General features: G+C 45.5%; 1 protein-coding gene across 1 annotated transcript in view; it reads left to right on the forward strand.

The window, feature by feature from the left end:
* COQ8A (coenzyme Q8A) overlaps positions 1–20,907 on the forward strand; it is a 39,095-nt gene that overhangs the window by 8,793 nt on the left and 9,395 nt on the right. The window contains exons 2-6 of the mRNA XM_034061105.1: positions 1,566–1,760; positions 3,543–3,953; positions 5,134–5,200; positions 14,153–14,227; positions 18,581–18,703. Coding sequence (XP_033916996.1) covers positions 1,584–1,760; positions 3,543–3,953; positions 5,134–5,200; positions 14,153–14,227; positions 18,581–18,703 — 853 coding nt within the window. The 5' untranslated portion in view covers positions 1,566–1,583. The remainder of the gene's footprint in view (positions 1–1,565; positions 1,761–3,542; positions 3,954–5,133; positions 5,201–14,152; positions 14,228–18,580; positions 18,704–20,907) is intronic.

Genomic DNA, 20,907 nt, shown 5'->3' on the forward strand with positions numbered 1-20,907 from the left:
GGAACCAGCTCCTGTTGGCAGAGTACACATCCTTACCTGACGGGGAGCTTTCAGGTTTAGAAGTGCATTCTACAATGTGAAAACTGACCGTAGTGATTAAACACTGGAGAGGTTCAGGAGGAACACTTCTTCCTGGTCTGGAGCATATGGATAGGTCTAGTAAAGAGCAAGGTTGTGCACTTAGCCAGATATTTCACTGTGGCAGTCCACACTTCTCCTGCATGGCATGGTTGTGAGCCAGGCTTTGTGCTTCCTGAAAAGGTAACTGGATCTGGTTGCTTGTAATCTGCAGCCGGATGCAGTGCCATGTGTGCTGGTGGTTATTACTCAGCCTCGGTGTGTTACTGTTCATAGTTTCAGTGTACGTGTGTACGTTGATGGGTTATCGTCTAAAAATGAAGTGGTGCCTGTGTACCTTCCTAGGAAATAACTTCAATATGTAGCCAGTAGCGCTCATTACCTGCTGCAGCCAGAACATTAGGTTTTTTAATCCAAATGATTGCAGAGAATGCTGTTTGGGTAAGGTTGAACCTCAGCATCTGGTGCCAGCTACATGCTTCTATCTCCTGTGTTAGCAAAGGTGGGAGGACGTGCAGCTGAGCCCTGGAATTGTGACCCTGATTGGCCTTAAAAGATGTGGGAGATGGGTGAAATAAGCAGGTGAAAATCTCCATTGCAAGATGGTTTGGGCACCCCGGCCACTCCTCATTTTCTTCTATGTGAACCACAGTGATGTAGGAAAGCTGGTGTCCTGATCCTGAGCATGGTTCCAAGGAATCCATGGAACTTGCTCTTCAGACATACTCTGTCCTGCATCCTGCAGTGCCTAGTTTGCATTTCAAGACAGTGAAATTGCACTCACTCCTAGGAATCCAGGCTGGAGCCTTTTGAACAGGAATGGGAACTGAGTCAAGAACTTAGCGCTGTAGTGCAGTACTCTGCAAATGGTGTGGTAGGTGTTCTGAGCATACTTCAGTTTCCATTTAGAAGTAGCAGAGTGAGCTACAACTTGGGGACTGAGTGGACTACCCCTGCAGGACAGACAGAGCTTACTCATTGGTGTGTGGGGGAAGAAATTGGCAGTGTAAAATGAGCAGGCATAGTTCCAGGGCAGGAATGGACTGTGACAGCTGTCAGTGCACTTCATCCATGCTATCAGGCTCTGAGAATGTGTTCCAGGGCCTGATAATAATGAAAGGTCAAATGCTAATGCTTAAAATCCTTCGTATCTAGAAGGAATCAAGACCATCTTTGCAGAGTTCCTGACATTTACCTGTCTTTGCTTCCCCTGTTCAATGGTAACTTGAATGTTTGTGTGGAATCCTGGAATGTTATCTGAACTAGTGAACAGTCATGAGGTGACTTCTCCCTTTGCCTGGTAAGGTCAGCTAACTAGCTGTTGTTCAAGCTGGGCTGCAAACCAGTTCCCATGGTGGCTGGTTGCCAAAGTGGAAAGAGATTGTCTGGGGTAGGCCACTGGCTTTCGGGTGCCTTGAAACTGGTTACAGACTTGTTCCTTGACCTCTTGCTTTTTCCCCCTGTTCTCTCCCTTTTTCATCTTTCAGCACAGAAAGACATCGGTCATGGCAGGTGATGCCATCTTGATCATGAAGGGCTTGACAAAGCTTAGTAAAGCAATCATAGAAACCCAAGCAGGACAGCTTCGGCAAGTGTTCCTTGGGGGTGATGCGGTTACCATTGCAAAGACTCTCCAGGCCACTGCTGAAGAACAGTTCAGTTCTGCCTTGGGGAAGATGCAGGTAAGCAAAGCTCTTTGTGCACAGCCTAGTCTGATGTTTTGCTTTTGGGGTTTGTTGTAGGGTGGTTAGGACCTTGCAGTGTGAACAAGAACCTAGTTCTGAAATGCTGGATCGATAATACAGGTGTTGCAAATCTGGGAATTCTGCAGGATTTCAGTGGTGTGCAGTAGGTGCTTGGGCAGGAATGGGAGGGGAATGTTGCTGCAGAGTGTTTGTTTCCATTACAGGGTGTTTAAAACATGCTGAATATGGAAAGCTCTCTGTTCCCTTCACCTTGTCAAAGATCAAACTCTTGCTAAGGTGGGCCAGCAGCTTTGTCATGTAAAGTCTCCTTTAAAATTCAGTCATTGTATTTAATAGAAATTCCGTAAGTGTGTATGGGGCTACTGCTTCATCTTGCCTTTGTCCTCCTTTTTCATCTAGGGAGAAAGGGTGTCCTCCTGTTTTTGTGTACAAGAGGGGCCCAGCAACCAAACCTGCAGAACACTTGCCCTGTGTTCTGTCAATGAGTTGCATGAGAAGCTGCTGCCAAAGTGGGGCTTGAGAAGAAACATAGTCTGAAGCTATAACACTTTCTGTTTTGAAGAGAGGGAAGCTTTTATGTCACTACATTTGATCTGTGGCAGGGTTTTGGCTGCCTCCCATGCTTAAAACTAAAGTATGGCAGTAAAGAGAACTACTTGCTTGTAATAATTAGTATTGCGGCCACAGTCCCCATCTGTAAATAGATTTCCTCCCCCCCCCCCCACTGTGATGTTGAGGTTCAGAACAGCATGAGACCTGCTGAATAACAGGAAAGACCATGTTCTGTTTTTTTCTGTAAGGAAAAGAAATGTAACTAGTGTTTAGGAAAGAGCTTAAAATATGCTGCCTCCTTGTCTCACCACAACAGGATTTAAGATCCTGTTGATTTGCTGTAATAATTATCAGTTCTTCCATCAGCATCTGCCATACTGAGATAGGTAACCAGAATATGTCAAGAAACAAGTAAATAGGAGACAGTGCTCTGCTGTACATGTTTGGTTCTGTTTATTTCTGCACTGAAAAATGATGGGAAACACCTGCACTTTTAGTGGGGCAGCTCCTGCAGGCCAGGTCAGAACAGAAAAGACTGTCAGGAGAAGCTGGCCTTGGTTGTTGCTGTGTCTGATGCAGCTATCCTTGCTTCAAGCACTGAATACTGTTTATTTTGGGATGACCAAAACCACAGTTTAGTGGTTGAATGATGAAATATGTTTTGCAGTTGGCAATGTCTTGGCCATGGAAAGCTGAGCTTACTTTGCCAGTAAGTAGGCATCTGGTGTTGCTTTTGGTAGGTTTGGGCTGGTAAGTGCTGACCTTGCATGATTAAGGACAGGACAGCAGGAGGGAGCATAGTAGAAGTGAGAATATTATGAGGTATATCTTTTTGTTGTCCCTCTTAAATCTATGTTAAGCAATATTGCAGCTTCCATCGCCTGTTATTTCTGAGCAGTGTCTTGCTCCTAGTGAACTCCACAATTGATGACCCTTCCTGCCAGTGTACATAGAACAAGGTGTCTTCAGTTACAGGTGTTTGAGAAGCTATTAATGAATTTGTCCCATCAATGGGGTTGAAAGACTACCAGTGATCCCAGGTGTCTTCCTTTTTCCTCTCTTCCTGTGAACACCTGCAGAGTCAGAGCCTTTACAAATTACCTGTTGTGGAGACATGGCAGCCTCACTGTATGCCCACCTCTGGGGACCACGGATGGGTAAGGAGCAGGTTTTAAGTTCTTAAAGTACTTCTATAATTGTTTGCAGGAATTGGGCCTACAGCAGGAGAACTTAACTGATCTCGATGAGAACTTTGGGAAAGACTATGACTTCTCAGCCCGAGACTCATCAGATGCTCCAATGGACTTCTCCACGGCTGCCAGCAAGCCTCATGAACACAGTGGTGAAGGCCCTGCTTACTCTTACACTACAAATGGACCTCTTAGAAGTGTCAGTGAGACTGGAGATTCTGGCACGGGTCAGAAGCCTTTCCCTCCCAGAATGGATGCAAGATTATTTGGAGGCTTTAGGGACCCTGGAAATCCTTTTGCTGCTGCTTTTGGACAAAACAGGGCTTTTCACCAAGACCATTCCTCTGTTGGTGGATTAACAGCTGAAGATATTGAGAAAGCCAGACAGGCCAAAGCAGGTTCACAGCAGAAGCCCTACAAACAGATGGTATGTCTTTTTAAACTAAGGATTCTCAGTCCTGCAGTTTCTGTACTGGATTGTACTTACTCACCTCCTCCTGCTTTTTCTCTCATTTCTTCCTCTCCCACTGTTCCTCTTTGTGGATGTAAAAGAGGGAAGTGTCAGTGCTCATGAACTCTGATCTCTGTGATTTTTATTCTGTTATTAGCCTTACTTGCTCTCCTTTTAGATACTCTGATATGAGAGGATACTTAAAAAGTATGCATAGGGTTAGACTTTACTTTTATATTAAGGGGAGCTCTCCTTTCATTCACTGGACGATGAAGACTCCATGTATTTATTGATACATGTTAACGTAATGAAGGGCTTGTATTTCAGCCTAGCTTTTGGAGTGAACTGTTGAGCAGGTGGGTTCAGCTGTAGCCTGCAAAGGTTTGAAGGCTGATCTAAAGAGTCTGTCTTCTTGAAAGGCCCCATTCCCTTTAGCTAGTTCTTTTGCTATGGCTGTGAAGAATGAATGGGGCCTAAGCTCCTCTTAGTGAAGTCTGTGGTTTCCTGCCCTGTGTCTTCGAGTCCTTGTAGAGGTGAGGGGAACATTACCCTGAGGATTAGTAGACTGTTGTTGCTTTGGTGCTTCCTGCCCTTGTGTGAGGCAGCGCAGAGAGCCCACAGCATAATTCGCAGTGGAGGTACTTGCCATCTGCTCTGATCTTCTGCCTCCTTCCCAACCCCAGTATAAGATGGTACTGCAGGTTCACTCACTTAGGGTATCGCTTTGATGAATCTGTATGCTGCTTCTGCTCCAGCTGTTGTGCATAGGGGAATTGTCTACCGTATTATACACCTGATAGCCTTCCATGAGCTGTAATTCCATGTGTGGAAGGGAAGCACTATGCTGCTTTTCCAACTTCAAAATGCAAGGGTTGCTGAGGTGAAAATAAAAATGTGCTTTCTAAATGTGCTTGTTATGTCTTTCACATTCTCTTTACTCCTGTGCTTAGTGTATGTTTTGGTTCATGGTGTGTCTGTTCTGCAATGCGCTCACTTGAAAACCTCTCAACATAAGGCTCAGTGTTCACTTTCTGCAGCACGGAGTTGTTCAAGTGCTGTCAGAGCTGCACTCTGAATTTGCAGGTCTCTGACCACATGCCCAGCTCATTTGTGTGTTTCTCTTTGTTTTGCTCTCCTTTGCCCCTTTCCATTGCAGCTCAGCGAGCGGGCCCGGGAGAGGAAGGTTCCTGTCACCAGGATCGGACGGCTCGCCAACTTCGGAGGTCAGTTTGCACACCCACACTTGCAGTCACTGTGCTTGCACGTACTGATCGATGACAGGCTATGATTAGTGCTCCTGCTGAAGCAGTGGTTGCTTCTGTTTTCTAGTCAAGTTGCTAATGGGAAGGTGCTTTCCCACAAAGAGCCAGTGAGCTCAGAGCTTGGTTTGGGTTTTTTCATTGCAATTCATTACAATTCTTGGCCTTTAGTCAGAATGAAGTTAAACTTTGAATCCTCCTTTCTGTTGCTCTTGTAGCATATCTGTTACTGTGATAGTATGGCAAAGAAAAGAGCTCCCTACCTGAATAGACCTTTCAGCTTCATTCAGGAAGCTACCTGTAAGCAAGAACTAGAGAGCTGGCATGGGGTTTCATTGGGCTGAGCACAGCAGGCTGATACTTTCCCGAAACTAAGTTTCTATATATCTGTTCTGAAGGGAAGGAAAAAAGAAGTCACTCTTAAGAGTATAGGGCTGCAGATTTGAGAGTGCACAGTAGAACTGCACGTCTTCATGGTTACATATACTGGGCTGTGCTGCACTAACTGCATCTCACTCTCTCCCTCTTACTAATTCTTCAGTCTGCACAAGTATCCTGGTCCTGCATGGTTTCCCTGAGGAAACCATCCTTCTGGTCCTTATAGAGCGCTGCTACTGTCAAGCATAGGCAGCTGGAGCAACTGTTATTAAAAATAATTGTTTCCCGACCTTATCCTTGCTACTTCTCTGAGCAGTGGTTAAAGATAAACCATATCCTTGTGGTATTGGTTTCTGAGGGTGGGGAGATTGGATTTACTTAGCAATTGCTTATAAACCATTTTCTCCCAGGATGTAAAGTCTGAGCTTGAAAGATCAAGCTGAAACCTATGTAAAGAATTTATTTGCAGGCTGGCACTTGGGATGTTAAAAAATACAACTGTCTTTAGTAATAATAACATGGTGCTTATCTAGTATCTTATATCCAAAGCCATCAAAGGACTTGGCATGTTCCTGAGAAAAAGGGAACTATTGCAGTATTGCAGGTGGAAAAGATGATCACAGTCTTCCTTAGTGCATCATTAGATGAGTAGTCTCTTGTTGTAGGTGGTTTTTTGCTTGGGGTTTTTTTGGTGACCATAGTGTTTTGGGATATTAGTAGCCTGTCTATATTGTGACTGTTGTACACTCTCTGAAGTAGCATGTTAGGCCCTCATGGCTCTTGGGATTCTCTTCCACAAAATTTGATAAAGAAGCACATGTGCAAAGTAGGCATCCTTGTGTTATGGACCCCAGAAGAAACAAAACCAGTCAAATGTAATTCAGATCAACTATTATGTTAAACAAAACTCCAGCTCCTACTGTTCTTCCTCTGTGTACTTCTTGTCAGAGTAATACACACACCAGGAGGTGTTGAGGGCAGGGACTGATTATGTGTAGTGCAGAAATAAACCAAGTGAGTTCTGTGATCACTAAATGTTCTAGTGTTGGGCTCTCTAAGTTCACTGCAGGTGGTCTGGCTTCTCTCCTTGTTTAGTATTCCTTAAAAGGAAGCAGGATTCAACATCTGCTTTTTGGAGTAACAAGACATCACTTTAAAACCCACTTGACTTCTTTGCTTTTAAGCTCTAGTAGCACACAGGTCTCTGTTCTAATCGAGCCTTGATTTTCATGGCCAGTGTCACAACACTTCTCACTGTTGTCTTCCAAATTTAGCTGTGGCTGTTGCTGACAGCTGGTGGATGTGAAGTGGCAGATGACCAAATCTTCTGTAAACCCTGAGCTCCAGTGCTGTTGCTGTATCCTCCAGCTCTTGGCATGCGGGGCTGTTACATGAGGAAAGGCTGACTCATGCATCAAGGGGAAATATAACTGCCTACCTGTCTTCTGCTAACCTCGGGTTACAAAGCAAAACAAATATCCACCAAACCAAAACCACAAAGGGAAAGTAAGAAAGGTTATTTTTAAGCAGCATCCCCAATAGTATCTGTGTGTCATCTTGGTTTTCGGTCTTCCCCTTCTCTGTTTTGTATGATTGAAATTGCTGGCAAGACAGTTCTTGCTTTCAGACTGCTTTTGGGGGGATGTTGTGTTGCAAAAATAATGTCCAGATTCTCTAGTCTCTGCAATCCTGTTAGCACTTACTGCTTATCTTTGCCTCTGAATTCTTCCTTGCAATGGCAAGAACTAGTATTGTCAGTACATACTGGCTAACAAACAAAGAATATGGCTTGCAGGTAGGGATTTCTCCCAGTTTTAGAAATCCCTTGGTAATATTTTGGTAGGCTGGGCAATGTTGAAGAAGGTTTCTGAGGGTGTGATGAGCCTGAACAGCATGGGCAGCTCCACATGGGAAGGACTACCTGTAAGGAACACTTCTTAGCAGTCAGATCTTAGTCCACAAGCTTTTAAACAGCCTCTAGAACTGCATGGAAGGAGGGTCTCTGTTTATAGTGAGCTGCAGCTCCTGCTTGCTGTTTACTCCATGTTTACAGTGTTTTTTTCCAACCTGCACATAGCTTTGAGAGCCAGTGCAGCTGTGAAACCCTGTCAGCTAATTCTAGTGTGTTGTTCCTGACTGGCTCTCATCTGACGAGCAATGTTCTCTGCAAATTGCATCTTTAAACCAGGAAACATTGGCTGATGGCAAGAGCTGTGGTATACCATTTGCTTCTACCTGGTTTTGATTTTTTGGAAGTTGTTGGTGAGCTTTGGCTTATGGTTGACTGTTTTCCTCTCAGATTGTGAGCAGCAGAAGGCTGTACTTGTGTGTCTCTCCTGGCTACTGAATGTCTTCACTGTCAGTCCCTTCTGGGTGCTCTTAGGAGTGATGCAAGGCACAACAAGTACAATTGTTAGAAGCATCTGTGGGCTGAAGAGTGAGGCTGATAAAAGGGTGCAAGAGGTAGTTTCCAACAGAGATGAGAATTTTTGCTTTTCCAAGATCCAACTCAACTTACTGTATATATAACTTTGCTTGGAAAAGGCAAAATAACCTTGAATTATAAGTGTTTCAAAGCTCAGGAGTAGCTGAGTTGGAAGCACCTTGTGCCTGCACAGTGTGCATGTTCTCTTGTGCATTTTCTCTTGCCTTTTCAACATAGGTCAGAAACGAGGTGGAGGATGCTTTGGTTCTATGAAGGAGTGTAGCTTAGAGGAAGTAAGGTTTCTGTGCACTTATGGTTTTGTTTCTTGTGTGTTTTGGGCTACCAGCTTCATTTGAAGGCCCCAGAAAATCACTAGGAAATATAATGGTTGATGTGGATTTATCCCCTACCACCTCCACACCATTCAAACCTGCATGTGATTCTGACTTTTCATGGTGGGATAAATCCCACTTTTTTCTTTACTTCCATGCAAGAGCAACAATACTTTAGACTGGGAGAAGATGGAGGTGTTGAGTAGGTCAAAAGCAGAGTTCATGTAACTATTCCTGGGGTTCAGGTAGCTGAATTCCTATGCTATTGGCATGATCCCATTCACACTTGAATCATTCCTCTTGTCTTTACCTGTTCTTTTGCAGTCCCCCTTTAATGTTAGAGGGAATTGTTGATCTCAGCTATGGTGTCAGGACACTGTGGTAGGTGGTGGACAAATGAGTAACAGGAGGCAGGAATACTTGGACTGCAGTTTTCCTGGCTTCCCACCTCTCCTGGGAGCAAAGCACATTTTACTGGAAAGACTGGAGATTTTCTCCAATGCTTGCATGTAATTCTGAGTTAATGTTTCTCTGTAATCAGCACGGAATCCTTCTGTTAACTCCTTTGTCCTTTGTATGTATTTTTGTATGCTGCTTGCAGCAGCTGGCATGACTATTGGAGGTTGTATTTATAGTACTAAATATCCTTGATTTTTATTTGTTTCATTTGATTTTTGTTCTTCTCTGGGTTGGAATTGGTAAACCAGATTTTTCTGCAGCATTGGGTTTTTTTTTGTTTCATGCTTATTTTGTAGCCTGATGGGTCATTGGTTCCACCCAAACAGTTCTTGATCCTCTCTTTATTTCCATTCTCCCTTCCTTGCATCATCTGGCTTTTCTAAGCAGTTCCTGTCTCCCTTAATCATATTCCTAGTTTGGAAGTTTATTATTTTAATGATATAATAAGATCCTTTTGCAATGAAGAAAATTCAGGAAGCCTGTAGCAGAGTCTTGATCTAATGGGAGTGTAACAACTGTGCAAAAATAAAGCTAGCCTTGAGGTATGGTTTGAAAGTATATACAGGACAACTGCAGGATTCAGCTCTCACCTGAACGTGGCTTTCTTCTGGTGAGCATTTCATGCCCAGAAAGCTACTGGACACTGACAATCATCTGCAGCTTGCAGAATGTGCTGTGTGCTGCTTGCAGTGCTCAACGTGACTGAAATAAGGGCACAGGCTGCTCCAGGGGAGAGTCTCACCCACCGCTGTGCTTGGCAGGCTGAGCACAGGGATAACAGCCCATTCAGTCTCCCGTTTGTTTTGTTGTGGCAGTTGCTGAACAAGAAGATTCTTCCTGAGCAAAACTGATTCCAGCCCATCTCTAGATGGACTTGAAGTGTAACGGCTGCTGGAGATGCCTGGAAAATGTCTGAAGAGGAACTCTGCTGGTACAAAACCAAGTGGCATTTTCCAGGCCTGAAGTAATCTACCTGCATAGAGTGTAGAATACAGGAGTGTCACTTTCTAGAGGTGCTCTGGGATGCTATTTTTCAAGGTGATGAACTGTGGCTGTTCAGTGATGCTGAAAATTGTCCCAGAATGATAAATCTTGGAGGAAATACTCAACTTGCAGAAAAGGAAAATGAAAGATGCCAGAAATGACTTGTGCAAGGTCAATAGACTAGTGGCCCAGAGGAAGAGAATGCTTTTCTACAACCCTGCAAGTGCTTTGGAGAGGGATGGCTCCTGGTAACAGATGAATGGTGTGAGGTGTGTTGACCTTGGTTGGCAACTAGCACCATGCAGCCTCTAACTTGTTTTGTCCCACAGCAGGCTGGAATAGGAAGAGCAAAAGCAAGAAACACCCTGTTTTGGTGTTTCCTGACCTTCATAGTGAACTTTTCTTGCATCTAGCCTAAATCTCCCTTAAGTTTGAAGGGCCTGTCCATTAGATGAATTTGAGCCAGCTGTCCTGGCCATGTTCCCTTCCAGCCTATTCATTGCAGAGGCAGAGTGGAGAAGAAGCCCTGACACTGTGCAAACACTGTTCAGCAACAGCTACGACATGGATGTGCTATCAACACTTGTAGTTACAAATCCAACACAGAGCATGGTGCAGGCTGCTGTGAAGAAAATGAACTCCTATCTCAGCCAGACCCAGTATTTGTCTTCAGATAACGTGTGCCTAAACCACAGCCTTTCTGATGGGTGGATGTGTAAAAGAGCCCTGGAAAACAAATCTGATGTCGTTTCAGGAAATGGGTGTTGTGGCTCTGAAACCTCCTGTCTTGAAGTCTGTTTCTGAACCCTAGAGCCTTCATCTGGTTTGTAAGAAGAGGAAAGGTGAAGTTTTCCTCATTAGTTTTTGGTGTGTGAGCTGTTTGGGCTCCCAGTGCCACAGTGAATGAAATTCAGGTTGGTAAAGGAGAAGGTAATGTGTTCCTGAAGTTTAGAGTTTGACTGTTCGCTAGTACTGATGTTAGTGGGTGCAGTTATAGCCATGAGGAATTTAGGCTGTTACTTAATTCCCTATCATTTCATAGCTCTTCTGATAATAACTCAGAACAAAGGAATAAAGTGAGCAGCTGAGACTTAAGTGAGGAATGAGTTGTTACCTGTTTCTCAGGGATAGGAGGTTGCATATGCAGCTGACTTCATTTTTTGCAGCCTTAACATGTAAGAAGCAGCAGACACTCAAGATACACTTGACCATGCACAGTCCCAAGACTATTACCTACTTTCCTGCTACCATAGTTAGAGCAGGGCTGTGCACACCCTGAAGTGTTTCCAAGTAGTAGGAATGCTGCATTGCATTTTCATGTAATGCCCTGAGCTGAATATCCTGCTGCACATGGTGATAGTAGTTTGAAGATGCTTAAAGTCTTTGTTAAACTTCAGATGTTTAGACCTTAGCAGCTGCTTAGCCATAGACTTGTTTATGCTTCTCTTTAGTTGAAATGGTTGTTGGCTAATGATGGGAGTTCATTTCCTAGGACTGTTTGAAGAGGAACACTTGTTCTAGTGTAGTCTACAGTACAGCTTAGTTCAGATGCTCAACTGTGCATGTCCATGAGAGGGGAAGTGTGACACACGTTTGTTTGGAGGCTGGTCTTGCTTACAGTGGTGTAAACCATGAGCTGCTTTGGAGCATGCTAGAACTTCTCCAGGTGTATTCTGGAAGACAGAGTAGAATCTGCCTCGTCAGTCTTTTGTTTGCTTTGAAGTGGTTTGCGTGTGAGTAATGAAGAGAGATTAGGAACCTCGGTTATTTTGATTTTAGGTGCAGGCAATAAATCTCGGTAGCAATCATAAAGCCTTTGGAAACAGATGCATTTAATTTGAACCAATTACTGCCAGCCCAGTTCAGTCTAACCCTGATAATGACCAAGCTGATTTTTGATGGGGAGCATTGCTTTGGAGGTGGCGAAAGTGGGACCAAGGCCAACAGAAGTGCTCCACGAATGGTATTCAGTCTAGAAAGCCACATTTTGTTGATTAGATGCCTATCTCCATTGGTTTCCTGTCTGACTCAGTGCTTTCTGCTTCAGGTTAGTGTCTTGCATGTGGGATCTGGTTGGAGATCATTGTGTAACAGTGTTTTAATAGATTTCATGCTATGTTGGAAAATTCTCTTTACTTCTTTCCTATGGAGTCTAGGGATATTTTTTTCCCTTTGTTCAGCTACTAAAATCTCTAAATCTAATCTCTAAAATCTACTAAATACTAAGCAAAAGACTTGCTTAGTGGTCATGCATGTCTTGGTACTAGTGTAGAGTCTGCACAAGGTAACTCGTCACAGCAGACTTCCTTAGGCTTAAATCTGGCAGTTTCAGCGCAGCACCTCTAGAGGAAAATGTGCAGAAAATTCATAAAACTTAATATTTATTTTTTATTTCAGGGCACTTTACTCAAAGTATGGTAATGTTAAAATCATGACCTCCTGGGAAAGTTATATTTGTCTCTGCATGTAGACCTCTGTTATGTTCTGTGTTCTTCAGGATTCATGTGTAATGGAGAATGGAAGGTTGTTTGACAACCTTTTTGATCTGAAACATCTCTGCAAAGGAATGGGACTGGCCCTGGAAGCAATCCTTGGGAAGGCTTTGTAATGCCACCTGTGCTTTACCTCATGCTGGATTCTTTGGTCTAGTGCCTGTAGCCTGCAAGGCTGCAGATGGGGCTATTTCTGAAGAAGATAATACTGTGCAAGTCTGACCTCTTTGGTAGAGGTGGGATTGTAATTACCTGGTGAGAGGGAGGAAAAACTCAATGCAAGGCAGGGTTCAACTGGTCTGTGCCCAGGCTTCTCACTTGAGGCTACGTGTTTCCTCCCATGCACGTGTGTAGAATACCAGGTTTGGGTCAGCTGCTTTCTTCGTGGTGCTGTGTCCCCCGTTTGTTCCGTCTGAGAAGCTCAAGGAGGGCTTGGAGGGCTTGGAAAATGTGCACCCCCAGTACTGCTGGCAGGGTGGAAGTAAGGAATGGCAGGATGCACCATTGCTGAGGAGACAGAATCATAGACTGTTTGGGGTTGCAAAGGACATTAAGATCATCCAGTTCCAACCCCCCTGCCATGGGCAGGGACACCTCACACTAAACCATATCACCCAAGACTCTGTCCAACCTGGCCTTGAACACTGCCAGGGATGGAGCATTCACAACTTCCCTGAGCAACCCATTCCAGGGCCTCACCACCAATAAAGAATTTCTTCCTTATATCCAATCTAAACCTCTGCTGTTTAAGTTTTAACCCATTACCCCCTGTCCTATTGGTACAGTCCCTGATGAAGAGTTCCTCCCCAGCATCCCTGTAGGCCCCCTTCAGATACTGGAAGGCTGCTATGAGGTCTCCACGCAGCCTTCTCTTCTCCAGGCTGAACAGCCCCAACTTTCTCAGCCTGTCTTCATATGGGAGGTGCTCCAGTCCCCTGATCATCCTCGTGGCCTCCTCTGGTGCACGATGTGCAGATGTGCAGGAGCACCAACTCTTTTGGTTGCCCATGTCATTTATTATCCAGAAAAATAAATATTTTGAAACAGGGAAGGCAGTGAGACCTTTGGTGGTACAGATTACCTGATGGGTATATCTGTGCCTCCTTCAGTCTGGGGCTTTGGTCAGGGTAGCGGAGGCAGATAATGCTGCTTTTGTAGTCTTTATCTATCTGTGGCTGTAAAACAACACCCAGCAGGGGTGATAGTGCACGTGGGATGCTGGTGTTCGGTCTCACTGTTGCTCTGCAGGGTTACTCTCCAGCACAGCCCCTTGGAATTGCAGGTTACAGCACTGCTTGCATAAGGTGGGCCTCAGGAAAAGTGTGTTTCTATTCACTATAATCAATGAGCACATGGAAGTAGAGACAGCTGATGAGCACAAATAAATCTGGATGCTTAGTAGGGTCACAGAGCATTAAGCTCCATTGGCAGTGGCTTCATCTAAGCACAGTTTTGCTTTCCCTGGGTGAGGGTGATTCTGTTTCCTGAGAGTTATACTTTAAGAACCATGTTGGTAAGAGTATTGTAGTTTACTTCCCATGTTCTAAACTGTGCAGTTTGAGTCTACAGCAGCACCTCAGCCAGTGCACAAGCTCTGAGTAGCACTCATTGACATGCTTAATGAAAGGTGGGTATCCCAGACTAGCCTAGCCTATGATACGTATGATGGCTGGCCTGCTGGGCTGAAAACAGTTCAGTGGCAAAATTGAAGATGACTCCAGGCTGTTCTGGTGGAGCTGTTCTGTTGCTATGCATTAGACTGTGTGCCTGAAGGTTAATTACAAAATGTATGTGGCTCAAAAGGCTTTTTCATTCTGATGTGGGTCTTTTTCTTCTTCTTTTAAAGGATTAGCTGTTGGTCTGGGCATTGGGGCATTGGCAGAAGTTGCAAAGAAGAGCCTTAGACCTGAGGAACGCAATGGTAAGCCCTTCCTATAGCTGCATTCTTTTTTTTTTCCCCCTCCCTTTTCTTTCTTTCCTTTTTGATCCCTGACACAGTTCACCTGCCTTTGCAAGACTGTGTTGTGGCGAAGTTGTGAATGCTCCATCCCTGGCAGTGTTCAAGACCAGGTTGGATGAAGCCTTGGGTGATATGGTTTAGTGTGAGGTGTCCCTGCCCATGGCAGGGGGTTGGAACTGGATGGTCTTAAGGTCCTTTCCAACCCTAACTGTTCTATGCTTCTATTCTATCAAAGTCTCTGGTTTGGCTAGGATGTTTGTGTGTTAGTTCCAGTGGCTGGAGGGAACTGATGAAAGGGTTAAACATTTGCAACTAGAAGTAAAAATTATATCAGATAGCTCCTGGTTCAGAGCATTGCTTTGAGAGAATGACAACCTGTAATTTTTAATGATCCTTGTAATTTTGGTCTGTGGCTAGTAGTGTTCTACTACAAGGCCAGTTTGTGCCTCCCCCCGGTCATCTTGGGGGGCCGGGGGTGGATGAAGACTGAGCTAGTGTGAACCCCCATTGCAGCGGGTACTGGAGTGGCTGACAACCGAAGAAATCTGGAGGTGTGAGAGCCCTAAAAAAGCCAACCAGAAAACCTCAAACCAAAACCCAGCACATGAAACACATTCGCTGTGCTGTGGGGATGGGGGTAAGCCCTGAGCTGTGTGCCACCCAGGCCACTGCTTGTTAATAATTGCATTTTTGTGCTCCCTGGGCAACTCAGCGATGCAGAACAGCCCAGCAGAGACAAAAAGGGATCCTTGGCAAAGAGCGGTTGTTTCTGTCCATGACCTGAGGTGTTTGAGGCTGGGTGAGTTTCTTTGCTTTGATTTAAAAGCACGCATTCAAACATGGCCCATCCTGTAGCAAATCCTTGAAGGCTTTTGCCGTCAGCCCTTATGTTTGACAGGCCCTTCATACCTGTTGGAAACTGATGGCTTGTTTTGCTTTTAACAGAGGAGTTGCACAACTGTTGGTATTGCTTTGCTTGCCAGATGATTTTCTAATTGGGCACACCCCAGAGTGAAAATATGAGCTTGGAGAGCTATGGAATTTAAGGGAATAACATGAGCTTTGTTTCTCTTCCTTACAGCATGAGAAAGGATTATTTATTTAGAGGGCAGCAGACACTTTTTCCTTGCAATAATGCAATTGCACCTATAGATTTCCTTTCTTCTTGCTAGGGAAACCTTTATTTTCCTGTGTGGCTAGAACTTGGTGCCAGAATCCTGCTCTGCAGTTTGAGTCACGTTTTGGGAAGAGTAATATTCTTGAACAAACCTTGATTAAACAATAAGGCAATGAAGTGCTGACTTCAGTGCTAGGCAAGGGAGTTAGAAAAGGACCCTGGCTTCTACTTTTGGCTCTCTTGCTTTTGTTCTTCCTTCCTCTCTTCTGTCAAGTCTGTGTAGATGAGAGCATAGATGAGAGCTTGGGGCAGAGGTTATACTATAAAGAAGGGTGGTGGGACTGGGAATGAGTAAGAGCAGCAAGTATTGAGGTGAGGCAGAAGTAAAAGACTGTTTCAGCCCTTATAGTCTCTTGGAGCTTCTCAGGCCAAGGAAGGGCTCTAGCTGTGCCCCTGGGTGTGTTTTCCACAGGATATTACAGGGGTGGGTAAGTCTGTGTGGATGAGAACTCTCCCCATGGGCTTTACTTCTGCAGAAATGCATGGCAGAGGATAAGTACGTAGCTTTGAGTCCAAGATCCCATTATCTTGCTGTTCTTATGGCAGTACCAGCCTTAGGTCTTGGGGGAAATCTGTTGACATTGGTACCTCTGCAGTTCTTTAAAAATACTCTTCACCCCTTCCATGACTTCAGCTTGAGGCATTTGTGTTGGAGTTCTCTGGCTGCCAGCACCATAAGCTCAGGCTAAGACCTGTCTCTGTTGAAAGTGACACACTGTCCTGTTCTCTGGAAGCTGGTTGAGGATGTCTCTTTCTCTCTCCACTGCTGCAATATTACGAGTAACTTCTTGGCACTTCAGACTTAAATAAGTGGGGTGTGTACATGCCCAAAGGCATGCCGAAGAACTTCACACTCTCACTGGCATCCAGGAGTAATGAGAAAGAGCCTTCCCCTGTCCAGTGAGTACAAATGAAAGTGGCTTCACACCTTTAAAATGGAGCTATAAGCACTGGCCTTTCAGTCCTCAAACTGCAAGCCAGAAACCCCTGAGCTACAAGTGACCCTAGTAGCATGACTTGTACTTGAGGGACCACAGATGTTTGCTGTCCAGGTAGATTGACGTAGGTAGTCAAAAATAACCATGGTCACCAATGACCTTACTGGCAGTCTTGGTATTTAGAGTGTGAATCTAAAGTGCCAGGCTGACATGAGGTGGGAATGGGAGGGTAGAATAAATGTCCAGGAATACAAGTAAGAGTGCCTAGGTAAGTACTTGCTGTTGCTGGTAAATAGACTTGGGGTTCAAGGTCAGCTTTAATTTATGAATGAGCTGTGCTAGGCACTGTGCAAATACCAGGCAAGGCAGAGCCCCAGAGGGCTGGCAGCTGGCAGCTGGCAGCTGGCCTAGGCTTGAATATAGAGTCCCATTTCTTATGAAAAGGAATAATGTGGTTTCCTTATCAGTCCTAAGTGCTTAGGCTGTGTTCTGGATTCTTACCTTGCCCCAAAGTGCATGTGGCAGATGGTCCTAAAATCAATTATATAGAAAGCCCAGTGGCTGGTTCTCCTTTTGACAGTAGCAAAGGAGGTGGAAGAGCAGTGATGCAGCTGTGAGATGCACACTGATGTGGAAGGGGTCCTGTTGATTCTGGATTTGGAAAGGAAGTGTGGGTCAAGCACCCCTGAGGGCATCTGCCTGCTGCCTCTGCTGTGAGCATGCTGACAGGCCCCAGGCACTGTGGCTGCAGGAGCCTTCAATTGTGAGATCTTGTTGCCACAGCTTGTTTAGATGTGACCTCTATTTGCCTTTTTTATTTCCCTGATGAAGTAGGTAAAAGGAAAACCAACCCAAAACCACAACACAGCAACAACAAAACCCAAACCAACCCAACTTTGCCATTTTAAGATGGAGAGGAAATCATTTGTAGCATCAAATGGTACAGCCTTGGAAAAAATATTGTATTAGTCAAAATGGGCACATTTCTTCATGAACTTGTTCTGGGTTTTATCCCCACTTCCTTTCCACTTAACCTTAGAAGCCTGTGTCTATTTTCCCTTCCCTTTCACCTTCTCGTTCATGCCCTGTTTTAGCAATGTACATGAACAAGCAGGAGCTGTCACATGCTCTCAGGCTGCCTGCTGATACTGTAGTGATCCCGTAGTGCCCCTGTAGGGTTGACTGCAGTGAGAAGCATGCCAGGAAGAAGAGGATGGGGAGTGCCTGTGTTCACCTCTTTCTCTGATAAGACTCTTAAACCTGTCAGGGTTCACTGGCTTCTGGAGGCAATTTTAATCATTAACTACCTCCTTTATCACACTGCAGACTCAAGAAGGATGTTTTTGTGTGCAGGTGGTGTGAAGAAATGTAAGGCTTTGACTTGGTACTTTTCCTAGCTCCTGTGTGTCTGATGGCACTCATAGAAGGGATTGTTTGCCTTGTCATTGTGAAGGATACAGTTTCCCCCATGGGACAGTTGAGATGGGCTTGTTTAGAGCCAGAGCTCTGGTAGACAGCTCTGAGCACTTTACTCTGCAGAGCCCCAAGTCTCCTGACTTGGAGATGTGAAAGCTGAGTCTGCCCTCAGCAGATTTTCAGTGCACACCCTGGACATGCAGTTGCACAGCAGTATGTGCTTGTGTATGAACATACATGCTTTGGGCAAGAATTACTTGGACGAGATAAGAGATTTGGCATAGGTATGTATCCCTGTTTCCACCCTAAGAAGTGCCAGCACATTCTTGATCTACATCAGTGCACTCCCAAGGCTTCTGAGAACTCCCCCTTGCTGTGGCTCAGCCTTGCTGCTCTTCTGAGGCTCTGCTGTGCTGCAGCCTATGATGTGGGACTTGGGAGACCTTTCTGTAGTGTTTCAGGCTGAGCTAGGTGGTGCAGTTGGATCATATCCCAGTGTATGCCCAAGATCCTGGACAGTTTGCATAGCAGCACAGACATGCAGGGAGGCCGTGACTTGCTGCTGTTGGCTGCCAAGCTGGCAATGGCAAAGCTGTCACAAGATACACGTACAGCTTCAGCTGGTGCCCCTCGGCTGCAGTGAAGGCACTCAGTGTCATCCTGGTTTGAGTTCTCTGGGGAAGGGCAAGCCTCCTATTGAACGTGGTCTAACACTACATCTCAGCAAGTGAGCTTGCTGGTAAGGGTGTTCCTCAGCCATGTGCCTTCTCTCCTTGTCCTCAGGGAAGAAGGCAGTGATGGATTCTAGTCCATTCCTGTCGGAGGCCAACGCAGAAAGGATTGTGAGAACCCTGTGCAAGGTCCGGGGAGCGGCGCTGAAGCTGGGACAGATGTTAAGCATTCAAGGTAAGTGGCAGCATGGCACCTCGGTGGTGCTGCCAGGTGGGGAAGCTGAGTTCTTGTGATGCATGGTCAGCTGTCTGCTATCACTCGGTGCCAAGTGAATGTGGAGACAAGTGGCTTTCTCTTGAGAGCAGTGATGGAGAGATGATTGATTCAGTTCAGTCTGATCCCAGTGTGAAATAATCAGACGTGTGCACTCTGGACCACCACTTTCCCAATGTCTGTATTGTGTCAAGCATATAACTGAAACTGGTTAAAAATAAGGGACATTGTCTGTTAATTTTAATGCCTGTGTTGAAAGCAGCTGTTGAGAAGCACAGCTGTATCAGACACTAGACGCAGGTGTCCTGGAAAGGAGGAGGAGGATGACAAGAGCATCATCCTGTTCTTTGTTCACCAAAGGTGGTCAAGGCTGTATCCACAGCCCTTTCCCATTATGCACCCTGTTTGTGGCTTACATGCTCTGTTGGCACTGCAGCTGTGCTGGAAGGGCCAGTCCTGCTGATAATTGTATTGGGCATTAACCACTTGTTCTCATCCTGAAGACTTCAAATGGGTACTCATTCCATTGCGTTCTGAAGTTGGTGATCACAGGTGAAGGCATGAGTGACATTCGTGTCTGCATGAACTGTTGGGCTACTACTAGGAGATAGCAGGTGTGTTGAATACAGACCTTATCTGGAGCTATCCACTGTGCCTTCCTGCCCAACTTGATAGTGAAGGAAAGAACCAGCCAAAAATAGCTGCTGCACTTGTCTGGATACAGCATTCAAGATGTCAGTGAAACTGAGTCAGTGTCTGGCTGTTTGAAGTACTCTGCTTGCTTGGCTTGTGCTTGTACTTGAGTTTTGTAGATGTTGACTGATGAGGCTGATCTAGTATTGTATTAAATAGCTTGGGCAGGCCAATAAAGCAAGGCGCCCTGTTCCAGAGAGCCCTGACTGTGATACTCTGTCATCCTTCATTCGCTCATCACTTGGTTTAGGTGCGTGCCTGGCAATGTTAACACAGCTCAGTGGGAGGCAGCAGCTGCTGTGTCAAAGGCTGCCCTCCATATCCTGTTTTCTCGCCCTCTGGAAACTGCCAGGTGCCAAAGGCTGATGGTTCCCAGTGCAGATCCAAGAGGAGCTCTTGTGCTCCTTGCTTTCTGTGGCCAGTGCCTCTGGTATGTGGGGGGTGAGCGAGCCATGTCTGGAAATGAGCTCTGAAGTTCAGTTGTCTACTGTACAGGGGGTTGCACCTGATGTGTACCCATGTACGTGGTCATAGCTGCCCTAGGCTTGGATGTGAGTGAGGAGGGAATAGCTGTGAAAGGCTGGCTCTGGATTTTGTTATTTGCCTGCTGTCTCCTAATGTTACTGTGCTCTGGCAGGAGCATCAAACACTTGCTGATTGACTTCACTTTGGTGTCAGAAGCTCTAGCAACATCACTGTGCTGCCCAGCCCTTGTTTCACTCTTGTGACAAGCACTCGTGGGGTGCTGCAATGCCTGGTGTGAACGTGGGCCTCTGGTGACCTGGCTGAGGGGCAACCGTGCAGAAACAAGTTAAACACTCCCTGCAGTGCAGAGTGCCTGTTCCTGGGCTGGCTGTTCGGACAGGAGGGTTTCATGCAGTTCTGACACTTAATGGGCATCTCTGTGGCCTGGTGAGGTTGAATTGGCTGCTTCTGTGAACATGCACGTGTGCTAGTTGAGCACAGGGGCTCTGTTGCCTTGCTCTGGTGCAGCTGAGCTATACCCTGCATAAGTTAGAAAGCAGCATCTTTAAAAACCCTTATGTCTGCTTCAGGGAGTCAGTGGCTTTGTTAGGGACCCACATCCCTGGAGGTCATGCACAGAAAGGATGCCAGGGCCCCAGATCATCCTGTGTTCTGGTGCGTGTGCTCTGGAAGGAAAAGCAATTGCGTTTGACAGTCAAGAGTGCCCTGCCTGGACTCTTAGTTTCATGTTTTGATCCAGTGAGGTCTCATCAGCTTACCACAAAGCTGCATAACCTTATGCATCAGCATGTTGTAAGCCTGGTTTTATCAGTTGGTCTGTATAGCATGACTGACTGACTTAAATGTTGGTGCTGAGTTTCTATACAGTCACTCTAGACTTGCAGGTTTCTTGGCTATTTGGCATTGCACTCCTGAGCAGAAGAGTGCTGGCCAAGCCACCCCAGTTAAGAAAGCCCTCTCAGGGTGAAATACCTGGTGAGTTTTTT

This window comes from Melopsittacus undulatus, chromosome 3, assembly GCF_012275295.1.
Source record: "Melopsittacus undulatus isolate bMelUnd1 chromosome 3, bMelUnd1.mat.Z, whole genome shotgun sequence".
Taxonomy (NCBI): domain Eukaryota; kingdom Metazoa; phylum Chordata; class Aves; order Psittaciformes; family Psittaculidae; genus Melopsittacus; species Melopsittacus undulatus.